This window comes from Eublepharis macularius, chromosome 2 (assembly GCF_028583425.1).
Source record: "Eublepharis macularius isolate TG4126 chromosome 2, MPM_Emac_v1.0, whole genome shotgun sequence".
Classification (NCBI taxonomy): Eukaryota; Metazoa; Chordata; class Lepidosauria; order Squamata; family Eublepharidae; genus Eublepharis; species Eublepharis macularius.
In genome coordinates this window covers 223,799,170-223,824,907 of record NC_072791.1, presented here as the reverse complement: position 1 = coordinate 223,824,907, position 25,738 = coordinate 223,799,170, and the positions used below count along the sequence as shown (strand labels likewise).

Below are 25,738 nucleotides of genomic sequence, written 5' to 3'. Positions count from 1 at the left end.
GGAAAGAATGTGATAAACCTCAGGTCATACACACAAAAGATCCAAAGACTTGTGCAGTATTGTGCTCAAAAAGTTTCACTTTCATTTTGTACTGCTTGCCCCTCCCTCCTCACACTTAAGTTTCTTCTTGTGCAGATCTATTCCACTCCAAACAATCAGAAAAATACTGTTTCTATTCACTGAACTTCTTGAAACTTAGCACTGGAGGGGTTGATTCTGTCTTCATAGGTTTGTAGAACAATAGGATTAAGGTCTTTTTCTCAACTCTGTTCATGTTATAACATTTTTGCTGTGAAGAAGAGGCATGTGATCTCTGCTGAGCTGACACAAATTCAGTTTTGAGAACTGCAAAACCAAGCATCTGTGATAATATCTTGTAGGCAGAGAAACTGCCCAATAATCTTACAAAAACCTCTGGAAGAGCATGACATTGTGAATGGATTAATGGAATTTATTTACCAAAACAATTAAACATATACAGCCTTATTCTACATAATTAAAAACTAATCTTTATTTCATGATGGAATAACTTTTGGATGGTAATATATTTTCCTCAAAAAGCATTTTATTTAAAAAAAATCCGATTTAAATCAAAAAAATCCAATTTAAATTAAAAAAATCTGATTTTTTTGATTTTTTTAAAAAAATCATTGATTTTTATCCACCCTGTTATCTGGCAATACAATCTGCTTTTCATGGGTTTGATAATGAAAGAGGCTCAAGATTTCGAAGAGGCCAAGAAGGAAATGTGAGCAGTCTGCATAGTTTGGGATAAATACCTTAACACTCACGCACATGTTTTGCCATCTTCGGGATGACATGGTTATTATCAGATACAAATGATTCCGTTACTCTTTCTGCAGAAAAATATATAGGGGCAATAATTAAACACCAGAGAAATGACATTGTAAGGTGCTTCCCATTTTAATTTCTGTTTAAGGCAATAGCCGTATGAGCAGTACTAGATGGGTTGGTGGGAGGATGGATGGATGGATTCTGGGCCTGGAGCAGGGGTCACTGGGAATGTGGGGGGTAGTTGTGAACTTTCTGCTTTGTGCAGGGAGTTGGACTAGATGGCGCTGGAGGTCCCTTCCAACCCTAGGATTCTATGTGCACGCACATCCATTTTTGTATTTTGTTCAAAACCATTACCGATACTAACACCTAGTATTATGAACCCTTTTAAAACTCAGGCAACTGGGTCAAAAGTAAATATATGACTTGATTTTTAAAAAGAGAATCTTTCCTGCAGCCCACCTTGTGAATAGGCTGAAATACGAACCAAAGTTTGTGACGAACCAGGCTGGTTCACGGTTTGCAAACTGGCCATTCGTCAGAGCCCATATCTGACGAACTGCCACAAACTTTCGACTGGTTCATTTGGTTTGTGTTTTGGTTTGTCACTGCAGACAGGCTGGTGCTGATCAATCCTTTTCCTAGGCAACGGGATGGACTTCCTGCAGACCATCTGCTGACCCAGAAGTGACCTTCTGCTGACTCGGAAGTGGTGGTTTACTGACCTGGAAGTGACGTTTTCACGAACCAAACGAACTGGTTTGCGAACTGGGGCAGGTTCGTGAAAGTTCGTAGTTCATGAAATGCGACAAACCATGAACCGCATGGTTCGTTTTTTTCTGGTCTGTGCCCATCTCTACTTATGAACTGTGGCTGGGCAATTTTCCTCTGCCAGCTATAACAGTAACCTACAGTACTCTTGTCCATGCGGTTGCTACAGGTCAGGGAAACAGTGTGGGTGGGGGGAGCTGAAACCCCTTTGTGTGTGCCATGGTTCTGATATGAATCAGGCCCTACATGTTTGGGAGTTGAGTTCCCAGCAGAGAACCGGCAAGCGCATGTGATTGTGCCAACTCGGGGAGGATCTGGGGGAAAACATAAACATAGTGTGTAGTTTGGCCCTTCTTTTCCAAAAACTGACAACCCTTTGCCATAAATGATGCCGAAAGAGGTTTTTATCTGCTGTTCTACACCTGGCGATCTGATTCTAGCAGTATTCATTATGAGCGAAATCCCACTGTTTTAAATGTTTATTTCTAGGGAAGTTTGCAAAGGAAATTGTGTTGCAACGCTCTGTTTAATGTGCCATCCTTTCAGTTGGTGGCAACATATGACAGTGTCTTGGGTGGTGATACCAAGGTATCACCCCCACCCCACCCCCAAGTTTACCCTGTGCTTTTCTTGACAACTTTTAGGATGGCTCTCCATGTATTTATTTTATCTGGAATCTACTTGCTTTGAGAATGGTTTGTTGGCTCCGTAAACTTTTGATGTGTTTTAATTTCCAACTGTAGGTTTATTGCTATGTCATTTTAGAGTGTTTTGTACTGGTGTTTTTCTAGGTATTGTAAGCCTCTTTGGGATAAATTTGTGCCAAACAAAAGGGTAGGAATGTTTTTTATAAAAACAATGAAACAGTTCATGTTTTGTTGTCTAGTAGTCATAGGGAATTTGGGGACTGCCAGTTAATCAGATGTGTTGAATGTGCAGGTTTATTGCTCTGTCTTGCCCCCTACTCTGAGTAATCCATAGTGGTCAAGTCCCCGAAACCCTTCCCCATCTGGAACGCCATAGCAACAGCCCCCACATCTGGCGGGACCCTTCCCCTTCTGGTGGAGTTGCAGAGCCATCCTACATACCAGGCAGCCGAGGAGGCCAGTTACCCGGATCCTCTCTGCTGAAGCCAGCTCCTGACAGCACGAGACAGGTTGAGGAGGGAAGGAAGCATCCAAGATGACGTCAGCTGCTATTGCTGACTGTCAGAAGACCAGCAATAGCTGGAGAAATTACGTTTGCCGGGGGGGGGGGATGTGCAACCCAAGCTACAGGGCTGTGGTGGCTGAGGGAAATAATAATAATAGTAACAATGTGCTTATATACCGCCCTTCTGGACAGATTAGTGCAACGTGGAAGTAGTGGGAGTCAAACTAGCAGAGTGCTGGTTCACAGCTCCACCACTTAACCACTATGCTACAGCAAGGGAAGGAGGTTGCCCTCTGGGTGATGCTATTTAAATGAGCATTCTGGATAATCAAGTGCCGGATAACAAAGCTGTTACTGTAATAACATGTCATACATCCATCCTTTCCATTACATACCCACAGAACACAGTGTGGTTCAGTGGTAGAGCATCTGCTTGACATGCAGAAGGTCCCAGGTTCTATTCCGGGCATGTCCAGTTTCAATGGATCAGGTAGTAGGTTATGAAGTTGAAGGCAACAGGAAAAGAAGACCGAATGTGAGGTGGATGGACTTGATAAAGGAAGTCATGGCCTTCAGTATGTAAGACCTGTGCCAGGCTTTCAGTGATAGGACATGTTGGAGGTCGTTCATTCATAGGGTCACCATGAGTTGGAAGTGACTTGACGGCATGCAGTACACAGCAGGCGATGTGAAAGAGCTGCACCCAAGGCCCTGGAGAGCCACTGCTGGTCTGAGTCGATAGTACTGACTTTGATGGACTGATAGTCTGGTTCAGTATAAGGCAGCTTCATGTGTTTGTGTGTGTGTGTGATGAGTCCAGTTCTTGCTTCATAGAGATATGAAGGCCCGAAATGAAACTGTTCTTCCCTGTAGTTGTTTGACATTTTGACATTTTCCCCAACTTGATACATTTGAGAAAAGCTCTGGAAAAACACTCTTACGGAATATTTTCTCTTTTGCAATGATTGAAAAGGGTATGCAGATGACACCCAGTTGTATCTGTTGATGGGAGGCCGACCTGATTCTGCCCCTGACACCCTGTTGAGAGCCCTGGAGGCCAAGTCTGGGTGGGTAGAACACAGCAGGCTGAAGTGGAATCTCGTGAAGACAGAGGTCCTGTACTTGGGCCATGGACTGTCGGAGGCAGGAATCCTTCTCCTGACCTTTGGGGGGGGGCACCACTTGTGCCCGTACCATCGGTTAGGAGTTTGGGCGTGATTCTGGATTCCTCGTAGCTTGGGCGGCCTTTTCCCACCTTCGGCAGACCCAGCAACTGGAGCCCTACCTCTCGGCCCAGGACCTAACAATAGTGATCCATGCAACGATCACCTCCAGGTTAGACTACTGTAACTCACTCTACGCAGGGCTGCCCTTGGGCTTGATCCAGAGACTTCAACGGGTCCAGAATGCTGCTGCGCGTGTCCTAACTGGAGCTTTGTGTAGGACACACATTACGCCTATCTTGCAGCAGCTTCACTGGCTCCAGTAGAATTCCGGATCCAGTTCAAGGGGACCAGCATACCTAAGGGACCGTCTCTCCCTGTATGTGCCCCAGAGAGCACTTCGTTCAACCGGAAAACATCTACTGGTGGTCCCTGGCCCTAGGGAGGCTCGGCTGGCCTCTACCAGGGCCAGGGTCTTTTCGGTCCTGGCCCCAACCTGGTGGAACTCTCTGTCTGAGGACACTTGGGCCCGCTGGGATCTTGTATCATTTAGGCGGGCCTGTAAGACAGAGATGTTCCGCCAGGCATATGGTGGAGGCTAATTTTAGCCCATCATTGCTAAGCCTTCCACTAGTCTCCCTCTACAAGGGGTATGGATAGTCCGCTGACGCTGGTTGCCCCAAAAGGGGCACAGTATTTTATCTGTTTTTATGATTGATTTTAAGTTGTATTTTAATCAATGATATACCTCGCCCTGAGCCCGCTTGCAGGGAGGGTGGGTTAAAAATAAAATAAATAAAATATTTAAGACAAGGTTTTACTCAAATGTGTAATGTGGAAATGTTTACATAAGCCATTATCTACAACATTAGATATGTACAAGCAGGAACCTGGAAGAATTGCCGGGGGCGGGGATTCCGTCCGTCTGTGGCCCCCCGCCCCTGTTTTTGTTGCTGATGTGGCGGCTCCTCTGAAAGCTCAACCACCTGCAGCTTCGCCATAGCAGTGACCCCCCCCCCAGGCCTGGCTGCACTCAGCGTTGCTGCTGTGGCGGTAGTGGCTTCCAGCTTGCCCCACTGCCTGCCCAGCTCTCCTGCCGCCTCCTTACTGCATCCAGCTCTCCTGGCCATAGTGCCATGGCCAGGCTGCCTGGTGGCAGCTGTATTGTCTAACTTTAACCCCCCTACCCCCACCCCAGTGTATTTTTTTAAATTTTCAATTTTTTCTGTAAATCGGGGAGGGTTTCCCCCAAATTTATAGAAGTATCTGTTTTGTGTCATTGTGGCCCCGATCCACGGATTTAAGTATCTGCAGATGGGATCACACTAGGCTATGAGAATATAAGGTAGCACATCTGAGATCACTCCACTCACCAAGACAGAAGGACAGATGGACTCCCATTCTAGCTGTATCCGAAGAAGTGAGCTGTGACTCGTGGAAGCTCATACCCTACCACAAATGTTGTTAGACTTATAGGTGATACTGATCTCTTGCTGTTTTCCACTGCATAAGATAGCACAGACATAGACAATGTATTTTTCAAGGATTGTTTAAATGTAAACAGTTTGGGGCAGCGATTAATACGCTATAATGTGTTTGTAATACATGGTTGAACAATTCAATGTTTTCGGTGTTGCATGTTGAGACTAAGAAGTTTTCTCTCAATTTTTTAGTTTAGTACAATATTTGTTTTCAAATTTCAACAGGTTTTTTTTTTTGCCTATCAGATGGCATAAATTAAGAAACTTGCTAAAGTATCATAGGGTTATGCAGCAGCAGTTCGCAGCTTTCTCTCAAGTATTTGGTATTTGCAGTTTGGCTTGGACAAAACAAAGCATTTATATTTTTAATTCTATAATATGACAAATAGTACAAGTTTATATGCAAAGTAAGTTATAAATGATGCATGTTATGAGTTAAAGGAGTAAGAGAAGTTTAGGAAAATAAATGTTTGTATTTCAATTTTCCCCGAGCTTTCCCCTTTTTTATGGGGGAAAGAAAACTGGGAAAAATCTGCAGTTGCAAATATTTTTAGTTATTTAATAAAATAATGTATATCCCATCTTTCTTTTCTGGCTCTATGCTTATACTGGATTTTTAATGCTGGATTTTCTTACGGATCCTACACTGCTGTTTTATCATGTTCTATTTTGTGAGTCACCTCAGGCTGTTTTCCTGGAGAGGAGGCATACAATTTTTCTAAATAAATAAATAGGCAGCTCACAAACCCAAATTTAGAACATATAAATGACAGTTAAACCCCTAGTAACCCCTCCCTTCCCGGCAGCCTGCATCCTATTAAAAGCCCCAGTGAGCAAAATGGCCTTGCAGTACCTCCTTAAAATTTATAGAGGTGACACCCCCCCCCCCATCTCTTCAGGGACTCTGTTCTGTAGGGTGGGAGGTATAATACACAGAACCTGGGATCAATCGATCTGTCTGTCTTTCTATCTTTATTATTGTTGTTATTGTTGTTGTTATTAATTTGTACCCTGCCCTTCTCTCCAATGGAGATTCAAAGCAGCTTATATAGTTCCCCTCTTCTCCAGGTAATCATTACAACAGCCCTGTGAGGTAGGTTAGTCTGAGTGCACGCGACTGGCCCAAGGTCACCCAGCGAGCTTCTCTGGCCGAGTGGGGATTCGAACCTAGGTCTGCTAGATCCTAGTCCATCTCTCTAACCGTTACATTCCTGGACTACTGGCTGCACAAGAGAAAAAGTTTTTATGACGCTTTCCTTGTTCGTTTTTGAAGATTTCAGCATAAAGGGGTACATTTGACATCTCCCAGTATTCAGGATGATTTTAATACAAGTTAATCTGCCATGTGTAGACAACTATGCTCTTTTTCCCTATGCACAGGACATTTTTAAAAAGTAACCTTTGTTTCTAGGCAAAACCTCTGGTTAACAGCTACTGCTCAGTACTGGCACGTTTCAGAGGGAATCTGGGCATAAAGATAATTTGAAATAGGACTTGTTTTTGTATACATACATACATATGTCTTTTTATTAAAAATGTTTGGTACGATAACTCTGGCATGTAACAGTATCAAACGTGCTGGGGCATAAGAAAAATTCTCCTCATTTCCACCTACATTTCCAGCAGCGCTGTTTGTGTTGCTTCTTCCAGCCATTTAGATTTTATTTTTGGCCAGGATTGATAATGCTAAATGCAACCAAACTTTGTCTCCTGTTTCTAGCTCACCGTAAACGAAGCAGCTGCCCAGTTGTGTATGAAAGATAACGCCTTGCTGACACGGAGGGATGAGCTTTTTGCACTGGCACGGCAGATCTCTCGAGAAGTTACGTACAAGTATACCTACCGGACCACCAAGTAAGCTACGTTTTTAGCAATCTACTCATTTTCATGAGTTTAGTGTGAAGTATTAGTGTGAAGTATTTTTTTTTGCTTTTATTGCTTAGTCAAGTCTTTTTTTCAGAGGCCTGGTTTGTACATAGACCCAGGGCTTTTTTTGAGCTGTAACACCCGGGAACGGTGTTCTGGCAGCTATTTGAAATACATGGGTCACGTATTTAATACCCACCAGTCACGTGGGTATTTTAAAAAATGGCCTGTTTTGGGTCCAGATCGGGCCCAAAACAGCCTGGATTGGGCCACCTGGCAGCAACCCAATCCAGGCCGTTTTGGCCCTGATCCGGGCCATTTCGGGCAAAAACAGCCAGGATCAGCACCGAAACGGCCAGCATCGGGCCGGTGATGTCCGGGGGAGGGTTCCTCTGCCTGGCAGCAGCCTGTTCCAGGCCCATTTAGGACCCAAAACAGCCTGGATTGGGGCTGAAATGGCCAGGATTAGGCCAGTGCCAGGCTGGGGAGGGTTCCCCTGTTTTGCAGCAGCCCATTCCAGACCATTTCAGGCCTGATCCAGGCCATGTCGGCCATTTTGGAGCCATTTAGGGCCCAAAATGGCCAGGATTGGGCCAGAAATGGCCAGGATTGGGTCTCTGCTGGGCGGGAGAACACTGGCAGCGGCCTAATCTTGGCCATTTTGAGCCCCTTTTGGCAAAATGGCCAAAAGGGGCCCAAAATTGCCAGGATTGGACCAAAAACAGCCAAGATTGGGCCTCTGCCAAGTGGGGGAACACTCCCCCCCTGGGCAGCTGCCCAATCCTGGTCATTTTGGGCCCCTTTTGCCCATTTTGGGCCCAATTTAGGCCAAAAATGGCCAGGATCAGGCTTCAAATGGCCAGGGTCGGGCCGCTGCCCGGTGGGGGAATGCTCTCCCATGTGGCAGCATGGACTGTTTCTGGCCTGTTTTGGCCCAATTTGGGCCCAGAGCGGCCCAGATCGGACCTTAAACAGCCAGGTTCGGGCTGCTGCCCTGCGGGTGTGTGCTCTCCTGTGTGGCAACAGCCTGTTCCAGGTTGATCCAGGCTGTTTTGGGCCCATTTTGGCCCAATTTGGTCCTGGGATGGACCAGATCTGGCCACTACCGGGCGAGGGAGTGCTCCCCCGTGGTGGAGCGGCCCATTCCTGGCTGAATTGGAACCCCCCCCCCCATAGAGCACAGGAGCACTCCCTGGGCAGCCACGCCTGTGTGATGACATCAATTCCTGGAAATGATGTCATCGTCCAGTCCTGGGAGTGCGTGCATGGTGCAATCACACGCATTTATTGAGAGGTGCACCACCTCCTCCCGGGAGTTGCCCTGGTTGAGTTTCCCCACCTCTTTCCTCAGAAAAAAAGCCCTGCATAGACCTTAATACAGCCCAGGGGGTTGTGAGGAAGCAGAAATACTTGGGCTTTCTCATTATATCTACCATGTAACCTTTGTTATGGCTGTAAATATATATGATATGCACAACCGTTCTCCCCCTTTTCAAGCGGTTCATCTTTGCAGACATCAGTGCCATACGTCATGAAGCAAGTGTATTGGGCACATTCAAGTCCGGCCTCCCCAATTTAAAGATATTTGTGCTGTTGGCCATCACTGAAACCCGTGACACTTGTTCCATGAGTGTGAAGAAATACTTCCTTCCTTTTTTCCTGAAAGTTTCGTCCTCAAAATCATTGGGGCCCCTTCACTGTACTGTCTCTCTCTCCCAGGAGGAAACCAGGCCTGCAATCCAAGGCCTTCGAGCAACCCGGATCTCAAGAGTTTTGTACCCTTTGCTCTCAGTTTTTGCTGCCCTGATCTCACCGTTGTTACAGATAACTTTGATTCATCAGAATGGGTCCCAAAAAAGAATCCTCTCTCATAACTTGCTGGTTTTCTATGCAGAGGAAGTTTTTGCAGGGAGGAGCGTTCAGACATGCAGGTTCTTTCATTGGGTTGTGTCACGACTCCCTTTTTATCGTGTGGTTAAATTTGGTGCCTTATTTGGTGCCTTATTTGGTGCCTCGTTATTTCACCCTCTGGGTGGGTAATGCTGCCGCCTGGAATTCTGTTCAAATCTGGTTAACCAATTTCCCCCTGAATATTGTGTCCAAGCATTAAGGCTCCTTCATTGGGACTTTGTGGGCCTGAGGTTGAGACTGATAAATAGAAATCTCATATCACTCTGAGGTGAACAAAAAAAAACCCCAAATAAACATTTAGTAGTACATGAAGCGTATTGGTTTCAGGATGTTGGATAATTTTTCTTCAGAAAATAAAACTGGGTATGTTACTCTTCTGACTTAGGTGTCACAATCTCTTCTCTTTCCTTTCACTCAGATTTCTGTTAGCTTATTCATCTCTCTCTCCCAATATCAAGATCTGACTCTCTCTGATACTCAGTATGCCCTCTATGGCTGATTCCGCACACATTGGATAATGCACTTTCAGTGCACTTTAGCTATCGTTTGGATGTGGATTTTTTGGTTCACACACAAAAAACTCAGTTCCAAATGATCTCTAAAGAGGATTGGAAGTGCGTTATCCAACGTATGCGGAATCAGCCTATGAGTATTTTATTTCCCCACAAGAATCCCAATGCCTTTCACAGCACTATTTTGAATTCAAATTGGAAGTCTCTTGGAAGATTCAAATTGGAAGTCTCTTCGAAGTCTATTTTGGATTCAAATTGGAGTCTCTTAACTCCTGACAGTTTGACGGTTAACTCCTGACTCACACACTTCTTAGCTCCACCCACACTCTCAGTCATCAACCAGGCACCTCGTTCACTCATCCCTCTCTTTCACGCACACCCCTTCTTCTTCTGCAACACTTCAAGTATTTAAAGAAACACACACACTTAACTTCAAATCATTGCAGGCTGGTACAGTCCAGCAAGGGCAAAGCCTTCTGTTTCTGCAGATGACATAATTTGGCGGTCAGATAAATCGAGTTCAACGAGGAATTTTGGTTACTGAACTTGTTGAAATGAAGATTTTTCAAAATAGTGTTCCTGAACAGTGTCCGTAACTGAAGTAAATATGTATATATGTTTTTATCTTCTAGGTCGAAATGTGGAGAAAGGGATGAGCTGTCCCCAAAGAGAATTAAGCTAGAGGTATTGTGTTTTAACTTTTTCTCTGTTGCAAAATTTGACTGGCATTGTAACTGTTAAAGCATAATTTGAAGAATGGCTTTATTCCCTTCAATTCCCACCCTTCCCGTAACCCTTAAAATATCATGCATTTGGAGAGCCTAACAGTAGGAGCATTAGAACAGCAGTGGAGTCAAAGGCTTCTTGGAAACCCAAGTCAAAAGCTGAGAAGGTCTAATTGGCCCATGGTCATCCAGTGAACTTCCATGGCGTAGTGGGGATTTGAACCTGGAATCTCCCAGATCTTAGACCAACTCCCGTAACTACTACACCACACTGTAACCACATGATGCTCAGTTTCTCTATACAGTTTGCCCTGTAACTCTTAAAAATTTAATTTAATTTTAATTTAATTTAATTTATTATATTTATATTCTTCCCTCCCCATTTTCGCAGGCTCAGGGCGGATAACAAATACAAACATCATTAAAAACATTTAAAAACATTAAATAATACATTTAAAAACATTTAAAAACATTAAATATTACAATTAACCAGGGCCGAATCCACACTTACCCAGCACAGCACTAAGCAGGCGGAGTGAGAGCGTCTTTCTGGCGCGTTTTATGACGCCATCGCGCCACGAGAGTAGCATCATGGTGCGGTGACGTCATAAATCGTGCCAGAAAGACGCTCTCACTCTGCCTGCTTAGCGCTGTGCCGGTAAGTGTGGATTCGGCCCTGCAAACTCTGTTGATGTGATTTATCTGGATTTCAGTAAAGCTTTTGATAAGGTCCCCCATGACATTCTGATGGGCAAATTGGAAGACTGTGGAGTAGACTATAGGACAGTTCGGTGGATAGGAAACTGGTTGGAGGACCGCACTCAAAGAGTGGTGGTCAACGGCGTTTCATCAAATTGGAGGGAGGTGTCCAGTGGGGTGCCGCAGGGCTCGGTTTTGGGCCCGGTACTTTTCAATATTTTTATCAATGATCTGGATGAAGGAGTGGAAGGGCTGCTCATTAAATTTGCTGATGATACCAAATCGGGAGGGGTAGCAAACACCCAAGAAGACAGAATTAAAATTCAACAAGACCTGAATACTCTGGAGAAGTGGGCAGCTATGAATAGGATGCAATTCAACAAAGACAAGTGCACAGTATTACATCTGGGCCACAAAAATGAGAAGCACAAATACTGGATGGGGGATACACTTCTGGGCAGTAGTATGTGTGAAAGGGATCTTGGGGTAAGAGTGGACTGTAAACTGAATATGAGCAGTCAGTGTGATGCGGTGGCAAAAAAGGCTAATTCAATCCTGGGTTGTATCAAAGGGGCCATAGCATCGAAATCGCAGGAGGTCATAGCCCCTCTCTGTACTGCCTTGGTCAGGCCACACCTGGAGTACTGTGTGCAGTTCTGGAGGCCTCACTTCAAAAAGGATGTGGACAAAATCGAGAGGGTGCAGAGGAGAGCGACGAGGATGATCAGGGGTCTGGAGACTGAGCCCTACGAGGAAAGGCTGAGGGCCTTGGGAATGTTTAGTTTGGAGAAGAGGAGGTTAATGGGGGACATGATTGCTCTCTTTAAATATTTGAAAGGCTGTCATTTGGAGGAGAGCAGGGAGCTGTTTCAGTTGGCAGCAGAGGGTAGGACACGAAGCAATGGGCTAAAACTACATGCACAAAGGTACCGACTGGATATTAGGAAAAACTTTTTCACCGTCAGAGTAGTTCAAAAGTGGAATCAGCTGCCTAGGGAGGTGGTGAGCTCCCCTTCACTGGCGGTTTTCAAGAAGAGGCTGGATGAATACTTGTCAGAGATGCTTTAGGCTGATCCTGCACTGGGCAGGGGGTTGGACTAGATGGTCTGTATGGCCCCTTCCAACTCTATGATTCTATGATTCTATGAAATAGGGAAATTGACTTAACGGTCCAATCTTAAGCAGAGTTACGCCAGTCTAAACCCATTGATTTTAACAGGCTTAGACTGGAGTAACTCTGCTTAGGATTGCACTGTTAATGTTGATATATCCAGACAATTAAGGGCAAAGCACAAGGCTTAGGAAGAAACTGTCACTTTGAATGTCAACGTTTCACTTTGCAATGGAGTATTCCTTCTCTTGGGTATATTCCTTAGGAATAACAAAGAGTCTTAAAGACAAAAGAAATGTATTGCGGTGTAAGGTTTTGTGAAATAGACCCCTGCAAGATCTTTCATTATTTTGGCTGTATCAGATATGGCGTGCTTCCTGTCTGGGATTTGTCAGAAATGAAATTAGTAAAGCAGCTATTATGTCTGATATATTTGTCATTAGGATTCTCTTGAGGGTCCGTTCCATAAAAATAAACGAGTCCCATGTTAATGAATTTCTGGTCTTTTACTCAACTGATTTGCTTTGAGGACTTATATCTCATCAACAGCTGTTTTTTCATGTCGTGTCAAATTAAATGGTTTCTTGGGTGGAAGTTTTGTTCCTCGCTGGAGCATTATGGGACCTAACACAAACTATTTTGTTTTGTTTGGTGTGTGGTCGAAACGATCTCACTCTTTTCATATAACCCTGTGGACTGTGTTTCTTTGTTCAGATCTTCCTAAGCATATGCAGCAACACACAGAAAGTACTTCTTGGGAGAGTTCTTTCCCGTCTCATGGACCTTGGTGCAGTTAGGGAATAATTTCCTGGAATTCAGACGTTTCCCCCCCTTGACTTCAAAGAGGGTGACTAAACATAGGAAGCTTATGGAGAACTTTTCTGTAGTACTAGCATTCCGTAGCGCAGAAGTCTTTGATGGCTATCTTTTAACTAGTGTAATAGGGAATTTGGGGCTTAGGAGTTGCTTAGTAAATTCTTAGTGAGACGACAAAACAGTCTGCACAAATAACAGTAGATATTTTCTTTGAAAATTATTTTGAGGATTGAATGGGATTAAGTGTACTGTTAGACACGCCAGGTCTATATCAATGAGATACCATATATCTAAAGCAGGGGGCCTCTGCCTTTTGGAGGCTGTGGGCACCTTTGGAGTTCTCACACAGGGTGTTGGGCACAACCACAGCAAGGCAGAAGATGGAGACAATCACAAAATGTCAGGGAGTTGGGTTGCGTGTTAACTCTTAACAGTAACTCTTCATCATTCAAGCAGAAACTCTGCTTAACAGGATGTCTTTTAAAATGAACATGTTGTTTAAAAATATATATGCACAGCTTACCTTGTCACAAAGTGAAAATCTGTGTGCTGTGTTGGCAGCTGCTGCCCAAAGCAGTTTTTTTAAAAAATCTGCTCAGCCGATCAGATCTCCAGTAGCCAATCAGAAGCCCTGCTGTGCAACAGCCCCACTTGGCCTCCGCCACTTCCTAAAACCACTTTGTGAGCACTAGGAAAGGCATCAGCGGGCACCATGATGCCCTGGGGCACCACGTTGGGGACCCCTCTAAAGTATTCCTGTGAGCTTTTTAAGAAGTCTTCAAGAAAAGTTGACTCTATTGTCCAGCTGCTCATACACTCTGGGATCTGGACAGCTACTTTAGGCGTATCCAAGCGGCCTGTTCACATGCAGTGAGATTTTTACTCTTAACAGCAGGTCCCCACAACCACATGGCACGTTAAGATCTGCCTTTGAAATAAGATGCATCTCTTAAGCATATGCATTAGACAAGTTCAGTCATTTAGTCAGGGCTTTTTTTCAGCTGGAATGCGGTGGAACGGAGTTCCAGAACCTCTTGAAAATGGTCACATGGCCAGTGGCCCCGCCCACTGACCTCCAGACAGAGGGGAGTTTAGCTTGCCCTCCATGCCACGCCGCATGTGACCATTTTCTCCGAGGACAACCCACTGAGTTCCACCACCTCTTTTCCCAGAAAAAAAGCCCTGCATTTAGTCCTTTTGGAAGGAAGTCTTTACTCGTATTAATTTTGTTTTAGAATACTCATTTATTTTTGAGGATGTTAATGTACTGTTAATGTACTTACACTATTTGCTTGTCTTTGGAATCTTATCTATTTTGTCTGCAGAAATGGACCCTATGTGCCCTTACAGTTGCTAAAAGACTTATATTACAGCACTGGAAAGACAAAAGCCCTTTTCCCATAATTAAGTGGATTGAGGACCTTCTAAACTTATTAACATTTGAACCTTTCACTTATAGACAGCAATTGTGTATGGAATTATTGTTAAATATTTGGAAACCTTTTGTAGAAGCCTGTGTATAGATTAGTTAATAGTGCTTCTGCAACCAGCATTGTGTGTGTGTGTGTGTGTGTGTGTGTGTGTTTTGTCAGTTGGGTTTTGTCCAGTTGAGTTAACATTTTACAACGTGGTCTGTTCTGATGCAACATTTCCTTTTGCAGTGCAGGTTATTATTAAGGGAAGGTGTGCTTTTGTGTAATTGATTAATTCTTCATACCTGCCTTCAGTCATTTTTTTGGGAGGGTGGGAGAATCCTGAACAGTGAACTAAAAATGTCCTTAAATAAAGTAAGATTTGGAAAATACTCAGCGGTCTGGTTAAGAGCATTTGAGTGCGGGGGAGTAGTTTTTAGAAGACTCTGTTATTTTATGCCCTTAGAGAAATATTAGCCAGGAGGTAGTGCTATTAAATTGTGATATAGTTCTTTTGATGGTATTTGTGCACTAAAAGAGTTAAGATATAAGATGTCTGGTAAATGAATAAAATAAGTTTAAAAATTCATAAAATATACTCATCTTCCCAAGCATGTTTTTCTTTTTGTCTTAAATCTCAGACTTGTTTCCAGTAATCTCCCGTTTGCATTTGCTATACCAGAATCTCAAGTTTTGATTAGCTACAAGTATGTTGCTACAGAACATTTGCCAGATGCGTTTTGACCTACTGGTATTTTTCAACAGCTTATAATTATTTATGCTTGTTGAAATAGATCCAAATACATACACTTTTCATTTTTTTTTCAGGCTCCTGGGGGCAGGCAGCTGGTCTTCTTTTGTAATTGTTGTTGAAACATACTTCTCTCTCCTTCAGTAATTCCGGCACCAATCTCTGGAAGGAAATTAATATATTTTTTTTAGTACATGAATACTTGGGAATAAATAAGGTTTAGACAGGGCTTTTTTTCTGGGAAAAGAGGTGGTGGAACTCAGTGGGTTGCCCTCGGAGAAAATGGTCACATGGCTGGTGGCCCCACCCCCTGATCTCCAGAGATCAGGGGGCAGGGCCACCAGCCATGTGACCATTTTCAAGAGGTTCCAGAACTCCTTTCCACCACGTTCCTGCTGAAAAAAAGCCCTGGGTTTAGATACATTTTGTCTCCCTCCTTTCTGAATATTTTGGTTCTGTTCCCATGAAAATGTCTTTGGAGTTGTTATTAGGCAGGAACATAAATCAGTAGGGATGTATGCATGGTTAACATTGCAAGAAGTCCCAGAGTCAGTGCTTGGCACCTTCAGTTGAAAGGGCCGCCTCAATGTTGCTACTGGAAAACCACGCCTGACACCAGAAGAGCTCTGCATTGGTGGACCAAAAGGTTGCTGGTATAAGGTCAGCTTCTCGAGGCGCATTGTCGATAACAGAGTGTCAGGGCTTGCCGCGGCCACCACTGGGCGGTCTGCTCCTGATGTCAAAGGGGGGCCAGGGATTCTGCGGGACCCTGCTCTGTGGATGGAGGGGCGGTATACATCACCCAGACTCCCTCTCACTCCACTCGCTGGCCCGCTCAACCTGTGCCACTCACTCCCCTTGGTCTCTGCCATCTCCTCCTCCTTCATCCACTCTCCTCCTCACCTTTGCTCTCGCTGTGCTCCACTCCATCACTCCTACTCAAACCCACCACCCCAGAGCTCTTCCCAGCCAGCTTTTACAGGGCTTTCTCTCACCACCCCGCCCTCCTTGCAGGTTCTGCCTGCCAGGCCACACCCCTCCTTGGCCTCCCAGCATTGGCCTGGGCTGTCTCAAGCTGCTGCAGCTGGGGTAGCTGGCTGGGCTGCCTGGATCAGCAACAGCTGTGTCATGTTGGCTGGCTGCCAGGCCTCTCTGGCTGAGCTGATTACTGAAGATAGGCCCAGCTGTGGCCCCTTGGCTGGCTGCCCAGCTCTTCCCACAGAATGCCTTCAGCAGCTCCACCTGGAGGGGCTGGGTTCTGAGCATCTCCTGAGCCAGGTTGCTGTCTTCAAGCTGAGGTGGAGGCTAGGGCGTGGCTCTGAGCTGCTGTGGCTGCTTCTCCTCCTTGGCTGGTAAGGGCTCTGTTTGGGCTGCTGCTGGGTCCCTGTTTTTCCTGCCTCTGCCATCTCCCTCTGTCCTGCTTAGCCCCCTCTCCTCCCCCTGGAGGGTGGGACTAGCTGGCCTCTCCCTGCCCCCTCTAGCCCTCTGGGGCCTTGGCCCTTTGCCCCTCTCCTCTGGTGTAGGCAGGTTCTGGCCCTGGCTGCCGGCTCAGGTGGCAGGACTGCTGTCTCCTGGCTGCCTCCCCCTGCTTCCTCCTGTTGAGGCCGGGGGCTGTGCCTCAGACCCCGGACACAAAGTTTGAGTTGAGGGGCAGAGTTCTGCATGCAGTCAGGTTTCTGAATTGCAGTTGGGTGAGAGATGACTGATGTATAGTGCAAAAATTCCTGTACTTTCTTACGGGACCGTGCATTGCAGAAAAAAATTAGCTTTTGAAGGAAATGTTCCACAATACACCAGTGTCATGTGTGATGTGGTGGTAGGGTTGCCAGGTCCCTCTCCCCTCCCACTGGGGAGGGGAGGGCACCTGGCACTTACCTCGTGTCATGCACACGGTCTTTTTGCATGCGTATGCTCTGAGGCCAGTGCAGTGGCATCACTTCCAGAAGTGACATCATTGTGCCAGCCACACAAGTGCTCCTGCGCTCCACACAGGGCTGATTTGGTCCATTTGGGGCCCAAATTGGTCCCAGACAAAGTGCAAGAACACTCCCAGGGCCAGTGCAGTGAATCAATTCCAGAAGTGATGTCGCCACGCCCCCAAGGGGCGCGTGCACAGCACATGTTCTGTCAAAGGTGGGCAACCTCTGGAGGGCTTGCTACCTCCCACCGATTGCTGGATGATCACCGGGCAAGGGGGCATATCCCCAGGAGTTTGCCCACCAGTGGTGGGCACCTGGGAACCCTATGTGATAGTGCGAATGTTGGAGTAGGATGGGGTCCCCAGTGTGATTCCCGTGGGCATCATGTCACATGCCAACACCTTTCCTGGCACTGGCCACATGTTTTTAGAAATTTGGCAGGACTCGGTTGTCAGAGCTGTGGCTAGATAATGTCCTTACTCCAGACTACCTTCTGCAATCAGACAACAGTCCATTGTTTCCAAAAGGTTTTTACTGAAGAAATAGTTCATTATAGTCCACTGGCCTGAATACAATATTCAGGATGGTACATATGCATTGTTACCAATGATAGGCAAAGCATGAGGCACAAAGTAACAGATCCCAGCAGATCCCCCCATAGTTCTCAAAACAAATCCCTTTGAAGCTAGGAAAGCGAAAGTTCTTCAAGGCCGGTTCTTGGTGGAACATCGGTAGCCAAAACAATCCTTTTCTGTGAGATAGCTGCCTGGGAACCTTGGCACCTGTGAAGAAAGCACTTAAACACTGAAAGGATTAAAAATGGAGTCGGTTAAGCAAAGGTACACAAGAAAGCATTCTGGACCTGACATCGGTGGGGCTTTTGCCCAGTAGGGTTTCTGATTGGCTATTGGAGATCTGATTGGCTGAGCAGGTTTTTTAAAAAAATCTTGCAGCTGCCACCACAGAGCAAGGATCTTCATTGTGTGACTGAAGGCAAGCTGTGTGCATGCTTTATTTATTTATTTATTTCATTAAATTTGTAACCCACTCTCCCCGCATGCAGGCTCAGGGCAGGTAACAACAGTAAAAAACACATTAACATCCATTAAATCAGGGCTTCTTTTCTAGGAAAAGAGGTGGTAGAACTCAGGACCGCACAATGACGTCACTTTGGGTCAGCTGGAACAAGGGGGGAGTTTTTTAGTGTTTAAATCGTCCTCGGTGAAAATGGTCACATGGCCGGTGGCCCCGCCCCCTTACCTCCAGACAGAGGGGAGTTTAGATTGCCCTCTGCGCTGAGGGCAATCTAAACTCCCCTCTGGAGATCAGGGGGCGGGGCCACTGGCCACGTGACCATTTTCAAGAGGTGCCAGAACTCCATTCCACTGCGTTCCAGCTGAAAAAAAGCCCTGCATTAAATATATTAATTACATTTAAAAACACATTTCATTACACAGTGGGGGAAAGCACTCTATGCCTTCCAGCATCTCTGGTAAATTTGCCCTGAAGAAAGATTTTTCAAGCTCTACTGAGTAGGAATCCTAAACTGTAGGAAGAGGACCTGTGGAGAAATAGGAGAGATTGTGGAGGGCCTGAGGAGGCTGTGTTGTGTCCAGAAGGAAAACAGAAAATAGGAAGATACTGCTTGCTGGGAGCAGTTCTGAGAAGTTTTGTTTATTGGAGGAGTGCCTTGAGTCTTTTTTGAGAAAGGTGAGGACCATAAATGTTGTAAAAGAAACCCCAGAAAATGGGCTTAGTGGTATATTTTGAGAGTGCACTGATCGGAGATTGATGATGGGATGACAATGTGAAGGGGTAGTTTAGTGGTAGGAACAGCCTGAGGACGTCACTGAGAAAGAGTCGTGACTGGAAGAACCTGAAAGAGAATTAGAGAGGCAGCGAGGCTGGGGTTACTGGGAGGATTAGTAGGAAATCAGTACAAGGAAGAAATTTGGTGGTTGACGGGGGAATCCAGAGGAGGAATATTTGAACAAACTCTAGTTAATGATATGGTGGGACGTCAGCTGATTGTTGAACTAAATGTATGAAAGCACCTGTAGAGAAGTCAGGTTTTTGAAGTAATATTTAGTTTGCTCACATCTGTTGTGGTATGCGTGGCTGCTAAGTGGAAGAAATCTAGCCCTCCTTCTGTAAGGTCTCCTAGGGTATGGGAAATAGTTTTCAATACTGTTATCTATAGCTAGGAGCGTAATATCAGCAAACTGGAAACACGATTCATCTTTAAATATCCAATCTTGGTATACTTGAATATGGAAATATTTTGTGATGTCCAAAATCAGAGTGAATTTGGCAAACCCTTTCTCAGAAAGAAAGTATCATGAATTTGATAACATCTGGGCTCCTATGATTCAAACTTAGTCACAGAAAGATATTTTACCATCCAAGCTCTGGAATAGAGATATGCTTTTGTTTTAAATTGAGAAAATTATATTTATAGGGCCTGAAGAATAATAATACTAAGTAGAGCTAGATGTTAGAGGGTATGTTATATTAGGTCTATCCAGGGGTCATTTTGTAGAAAAAGAGCTGGAGGAACTCATTAGCATAACTCCTTAGCACAACTTATTAGCATATGCCACGGCCCTTGACATCACCAGAAGTGTGTTATTAGCATAACTGATTTGCAGATGCCACACCCCCTGACATCACCTATCCTGGCTGTTTTGGACCCAATCCTGGCCATTCAGGGCCAAAATTGGGCCCAAAATGACAAAAAGGGGGCTGAAAATGGCCAAAAAGGGGCCCAAAATGGTCAGGATCAGGCCGCTGCTGAGTGGGAGAGTGAGCCACCACCCGTCAGAGGCCCTATCTGGGCCGTTTTGGCCCCAATCCAGGCCAAAACGGGCCCAAAATGGCCGAGAGTCAGGTGGGCGGGGCCACCTGTCACGTGACCTTTTTAGGGAACTGCGTTCCTTCGCATTCCCCCTCAAAATAAGCCCTGGGTCTATTAATTATTCTACCTTTACCTTTGTTTAATCTAGCTTTCCCTTTAGGAGTTAAAACTAGGTGTATAGGGCTATAACATTTGCGCTAGGGGTATGGGTAGACACGAGGTATTTTCTGGGTATTTGGATTGTGACTTAAAAAAAAGAAAGAAAATAGTTTTTAATGATAAAATTGACTCACTGTGCAAAAGCTAATTTGTTTAGTAACTAGTTGGTTAATTTTGTTATGGAACGGTCTGCGTTTTTGTTACCTTTTGGAGCAATATGCTCCATGACAAAGCTGCTCTGTACATACATTTTGATGGGACCTAGTTTGTAAACGCTGCCATTCGCGTTAATAATAAAAATACCTTTTTAAAAAATAAAAAAGCTTCAGAAATCTTGAGAAGAGTAATGGGGAATATTTTGATGACTGTGCAGACCTTGAAGGGAAACGTTTTTGTGGTTATTTCAGGTTTGTTCCTTTTTTTCTTTTCTTTTGTACGTTGTAGTAGCATCTGCCTTGAGTCTCCATGAGAAAGGCAGGCTACAAATGAAGTAAAGAAATAAATAGTCCTACAAATGTTGAAATAAATGTTTTAGAAAATGTAAATGGCTCTCTGAGAGTCTTCTCTACACAAGACATCTAACACAGGGTCACTCGAGTGTAGGGAGATGCAGTGTTAGTCAGGGAGAGTAGTTTAAAAAGACTGGGCCGGGAGAGATCGCACCTCACAGGGTTTGTTAAGTTCACCTTCGCCTCAGGGGAAGCGAATATGATCTCTGCCAGCTCTGTCTTTAAACTACCCTCATGTAGAGAGGTGAAATTGACAGAGCCTTCGGAGAGCCCATGGAGTTCGCTCCTTAGAGGGTTTGTTCATTTCATCCTCGCCTCCCCCAAGGCTCTGTCAATTTCACCTCCGCTTTGGGGAGGCAAAGATGAACTTAACAAACCCTCTGAGGAATGATCTCAGGCTCTTTCTTCTTAAACTATGCTTCTCAGCTAACATTGCATCTCGCTCCTCTTGAGCATCCTTGTGTAAGAGTTGGCTTAGGTGTCCTGTTGTGTCTCTGGAAATCTGTTAAGTTCCTCCTCCCACCTCCCCTCGGTGCCATTTATTTTCATTAAGGTAGGACTGAGCCCAGCCTGCCACTAGTGGCTGTTTTCACACACCTTGAACAATATACTTTCAACGCACTTTAACAGTTGTTTGCAAGTGAATTTTCCTGTTTCATGCAGGAAAATCCAGTTGCAAACAACCACTCAGGTGCACTGAAAGTGCATCATCCAACGCGTGCAAACCTGTCTTGACTTTCTCCTGCCCCATGTCAGTCCTCCACCCTTCCCTGGCAGTGGGTGTAAAACACTGCCAGTTTTGATCTTTTCAGGCATTTAACACCTCCTTTTCACAGGTAGAAATGACTACTGCCTTAGGCACGAAATGATTTTTCAGTATAATAGGAGGGTGTTTTTTTTTTTAAAGAAAAAATGTCAAGATTGAGGCACCTCAACAGAGCCGTGTGGGCAAACCTACCGACTGCCTGGTTCCAGCTAACCACTGTTCTGAACGTCTCCTCTGCAGGAGCACTGCGTTTTGCATGGGCAATACAAAGAAGGGGGTGGGGGGGAATCAGAAATTACATCCAATTACCTGTGAAAGCCTTTTGCTTCCCCCTCCCATGCAACCTTCCCCTTCAGTTGATGGAGTGGGTGGGTAAGACGTGGGAGGGAAGCATACAGGGGAAGGGGGGAATTCCTGGAAAATGACAGGCTATGGGAGTCGAGTGGGTGGCAAAAAGAATGCAGCGAACTCGAAGTCAGCCGGGGAGCAAATATGTATGAACTGCTGTGAAGTCCGTCCTCGCCTTCCCACTGGCAGCGTCACCGACAAAGAGCTGCCGTCGTCCTTCGTCAAACCAGCCTCCTTGTTCCCCGGAGGGCCTGGCTGTGGACTTGGTGTGGGTGTCTCCCCCTTTGTGCTGTCACCTCTGATGAGTCAGTGGCAAACATGCCGAGAGGTTTTTTTGCATTGCCAAAGCTGTAGAAAGCAGAGCGGGCCGGTGGCTTCTCGAGCATCTCTTGTCATCGTCAGCCGTTGTGACCTTGTGTGCTCGAAGAGGTTTCCTTTCCAAATATAGTGTTGACAGCCAGGAGGAGGAAGTGTGGGGTGGTGCGGGCGGGGGGGGGGGACGTTACAGCCCTCCTGTGGACTAGAAGCAGGTGAATGGCAACTTAAAATACAGAGGTGGGGGGAATTCTCAGAGGGCAGAGTTTGAAAGGCTTCGTGGGAGGAAGGGGGAATTGAAGGGGAAGAGGCTCAGTACTAGGTAGGGTGGGATGAGAGGGGGGAAGGAAGAGAGAAGGGGGTATGAGCCCACCTACGCCACTGCCAAGCCCGGTTGAAAAGAAAGAGTGTGGGATTTCTCTCTCTCTTTCATTCCCTGCAGATCAAAAGAACAGAAGCATTTCAATCTGGTGTTCGTGTAGGAGAAGAGTTGGTGAAGGGGAAGAAAGGGCCTGTGGGACTGGGAACATCTGCTCTAAGAAATCGCTTTAAGAACAGCCAAGTTGGAAGGAAGCTCAACATTTGTATGTGTGAGATCCCCCCCCCCCCGCCGCTTCCCCAGAGCAGGCCACATGGAGGCAGGGGGTGAGGCTTGTAGCCTGACAGAAGAGCTTTATCCTTTTGCTTCCCTCCCCCTGAAGAACTACCTGTGAATCCGTTTTTCTCTTAAACGGCAATTTAGGGAAAAGTTGGAAAGAAGTGCCCTTTTTTTAAAAAAACGAGGTTAAAGCGAGTTCTGGAGCTGCTTCTAATAGCCGTGGTGGTATTCTTGCAGGGTGCTTGGCTGTGCAGTGCGGTGCGTTGAGGAGTAAACTGCCCAATACCCAAATCCGGCCACCCAAGGCATTCTCCCCATCTTCGTACAACAGACTTTAGGAAGCTTCTCTGCAGTATTAATTTTCTAGGCTTCAGGTTGGAAGGCCAAAGGCTTACATTGGGTGTTGCTACTAGTAGGGTGCTTCTGTTTAGGACTCTTGCATTTTGTCTTTTTGGATTCTAGCAGTCTGAAAATGGCGACGTCCTTGTTTCTGCCATCCTAGACAGCTCCCGATATTTGGCAACAAAAGGGAAAACTTCCTGTTGGGCTCAGTATTTGCAGCAAAAGAACTGCAGAATCTGCGTGTTCCGTTGCTCCTGAAAGTGGCTCAATGCTTCCTGTGCGTGGCTTAGACATCTTTTTGGATCCAGCATCCCTCTTGGATACCCAGATGGCAGCTGGGGCCAAGAGAGTCTTGGACCACCTTGGGGTGACGTGCCAGCAGTGGCTTTCCTGGAGAAGTCAGATCTGACCACAGTTGCTGATGTCTTGGTGTAACACCCAAACCTTCATCCAGAGAGGGCCCTGGGTTGTGTACCCTGGACCTCTGAAGTTCAGTGCTTGGCTGTGAGGAGCAGGGCCTTTTCGGTGGTGGTGCTGAAACAGTGGTGCTCCCTTCTTTACATATCCTTGCTGTTTTTGTTTGATTTTGGAGTGGGCCAAGAGTGTGCCGTTCAAGTGGGTGCTTGGTAATTTGTTGTGGATCGCCCTGTCTCTCTCTTGGATGGTCATCTGTTCTGACTGTTTGCATCTGTGGGGGCGGGGGTTGGTTCTAAATGTGTGTGTTTCTGGTATAATGTGTTCTCACTTATTCTATTGTTGTAAGCTGCGTTGTGGGTGCTTTGGATCCTGAGAATGGAGTAAAAATAGCTTAATAAATATAGAATATGACAGACAAGGAAGCAAAGTTCGATGACTGCCTGAAAATGTTCCTTCTCCCGGCCTCCTAAGTTCCATATTGCCTGGGATCTTTTCCCAGACCTTAGCTTGCTCCCCAATAACATTCCTTTCCCCAGAATCAGCCACGATGGTATGGTTCTCCTTCTCTATCAAGCAATGAACTGCACACATTCTGATAGCTTTATTCTGTGTGCAGCTGGAATGTTAATGAACATTCCGTACCCTCACACCTGTTCTGCCCATGGAGTGATGAAGTCTTCAGTGGAATGAGTTCAGTACAATATAGATAGCTTGAGTCATGCAGTCACTGTTGCTTCACTTACATCTCACATTTGACTTAATTTGAAGAGGCAAATAAACACACGTTACCGTTCTGTGTAGGCCTATTCCATGTTCGTATTCAGAAGCATAGATATTACACTCTTGATTTTTCCTGAAAGGTGGCTCCTGCATGGAGGAAAAGCTACTGTCTTTGGACATATACGTCAAACAACACAAGAGAAGCTACCACGGTCTAATCAGTAAGGACAAGGAGGGCTACCCCTGTGGTATACAATAATACACACCATTATATACAATAGGTAAACGTTTTAGAATAATTTTTATATATAATAAAGCGCAAAGTGCTGAATACGGTAAATAACAGAATCAAAAAGTCATATATGATTACTTTTTTGCTCAACCTCTGATTGGGCATTTCCAGCAACATCACAAGAATGAAAGAGAGTTGAGATTTTCTGTGCTGTGTTTTGGGTTTTTGATTTGGGCACTATGGAACCCCGGGGTTTAAACCAAGAACGTGACCACGTTTTTTGTGATAATCTTTGCACTCTATATAGCATGCACGTGATTGGTCATTTTAAGGGCTTAATGAGCTGGTTGTGTTTTTTGTACTTAATGCATGTGATTTGCAGGGTCAGTTACGGGCATTATCCGTTGCACCTTTGAGAGATGATGTCCATGCTGGTTACTGTCTGATTGAATGTAAGTTATTCTAAGGCCGGTTGTCAACATTTTCATTTTATTTTATTTGATATATGGATATTGCAATATTTTGTATATATTGCACTTTCATTATCAGATAGACTGCAGCTGCCTGAGGAAGCTCTGCCAAACGGGCCACCCGCTAGCAGCCTGTCGGGGCCGTCTTTGATTCTTCCAGCTTTTCTTGGACCTGAGGGTGACCTATAAAACAAGAAATTATAAAGATTAATAGGACTTCTTACATGAATTAGTCACTTACCTGAGTTCTTTGTCATACTATTCTCTGCAGGTGAAGGATTTAGTTACATTGTTACCTTGTATCTTTGAGGAATATACATTGTAAATAGGATCGTATTTATTGCTACTGTATGTCTTGGCCGTCATCGTTCATAGTGATTGACGTATTTATTCATATACGACTTTTTGATACTGTTATTTATTGTATTCAGCACTTTGCACTTTTGCACTTTATTATATTTTAAAATTATTCTAAAATGTTTACCTATCGTATATAACCGTGTGTATTATTGTATACCACGGGGGTAGCCCTCCTTGTCCTTTGGACATATACATGCCAACCATCTTGTGAAAATAGTTTAGTGATTTAATTTTAGCTTTTCCCATCTTCCAACCTACTCGCTGCTTCTCTTCTGTCTGTTGTCTTGATGGTCCTTAGCTCATACTTATCTGCCCTTCTCTCCAAAGTTCTCACAACCCTGTGAGGAAGGCAAGGCTGAAAGAACAGTGACCTAGTACAGCACTATGCAATAGTCAGATCTCTCCTCGCACGGCACCGACTGGCCTACATGTTTAAAAGGATGCTTCTTGAAGTAACTTGACAGTAACTGGGATTTTCGAGGAAGCTGTGCTGGTAGGAGCAGAGGCGTGGAATCTCAATTAGCATCGTTTTCAGTTCCGTTTATTTCTTACGGCCTTTACTTG

At 45.1% G+C, this 25,738-nt stretch overlaps 1 protein-coding gene across 1 annotated transcript in view; it reads left to right on the top strand.

Annotated features, from left to right (window-relative positions):
* NAB1 (NGFI-A binding protein 1) overlaps positions 1-25,738 on the top strand; it is a 58,689-nt gene that overhangs the window by 17,355 nt on the left and 15,596 nt on the right. The window contains exons 3-4 of the mRNA XM_054972448.1: positions 7,083-7,216; positions 10,284-10,335. Coding sequence (XP_054828423.1) covers positions 7,083-7,216; positions 10,284-10,335 — 186 coding nt within the window. The remainder of the gene's footprint in view (positions 1-7,082; positions 7,217-10,283; positions 10,336-25,738) is intronic.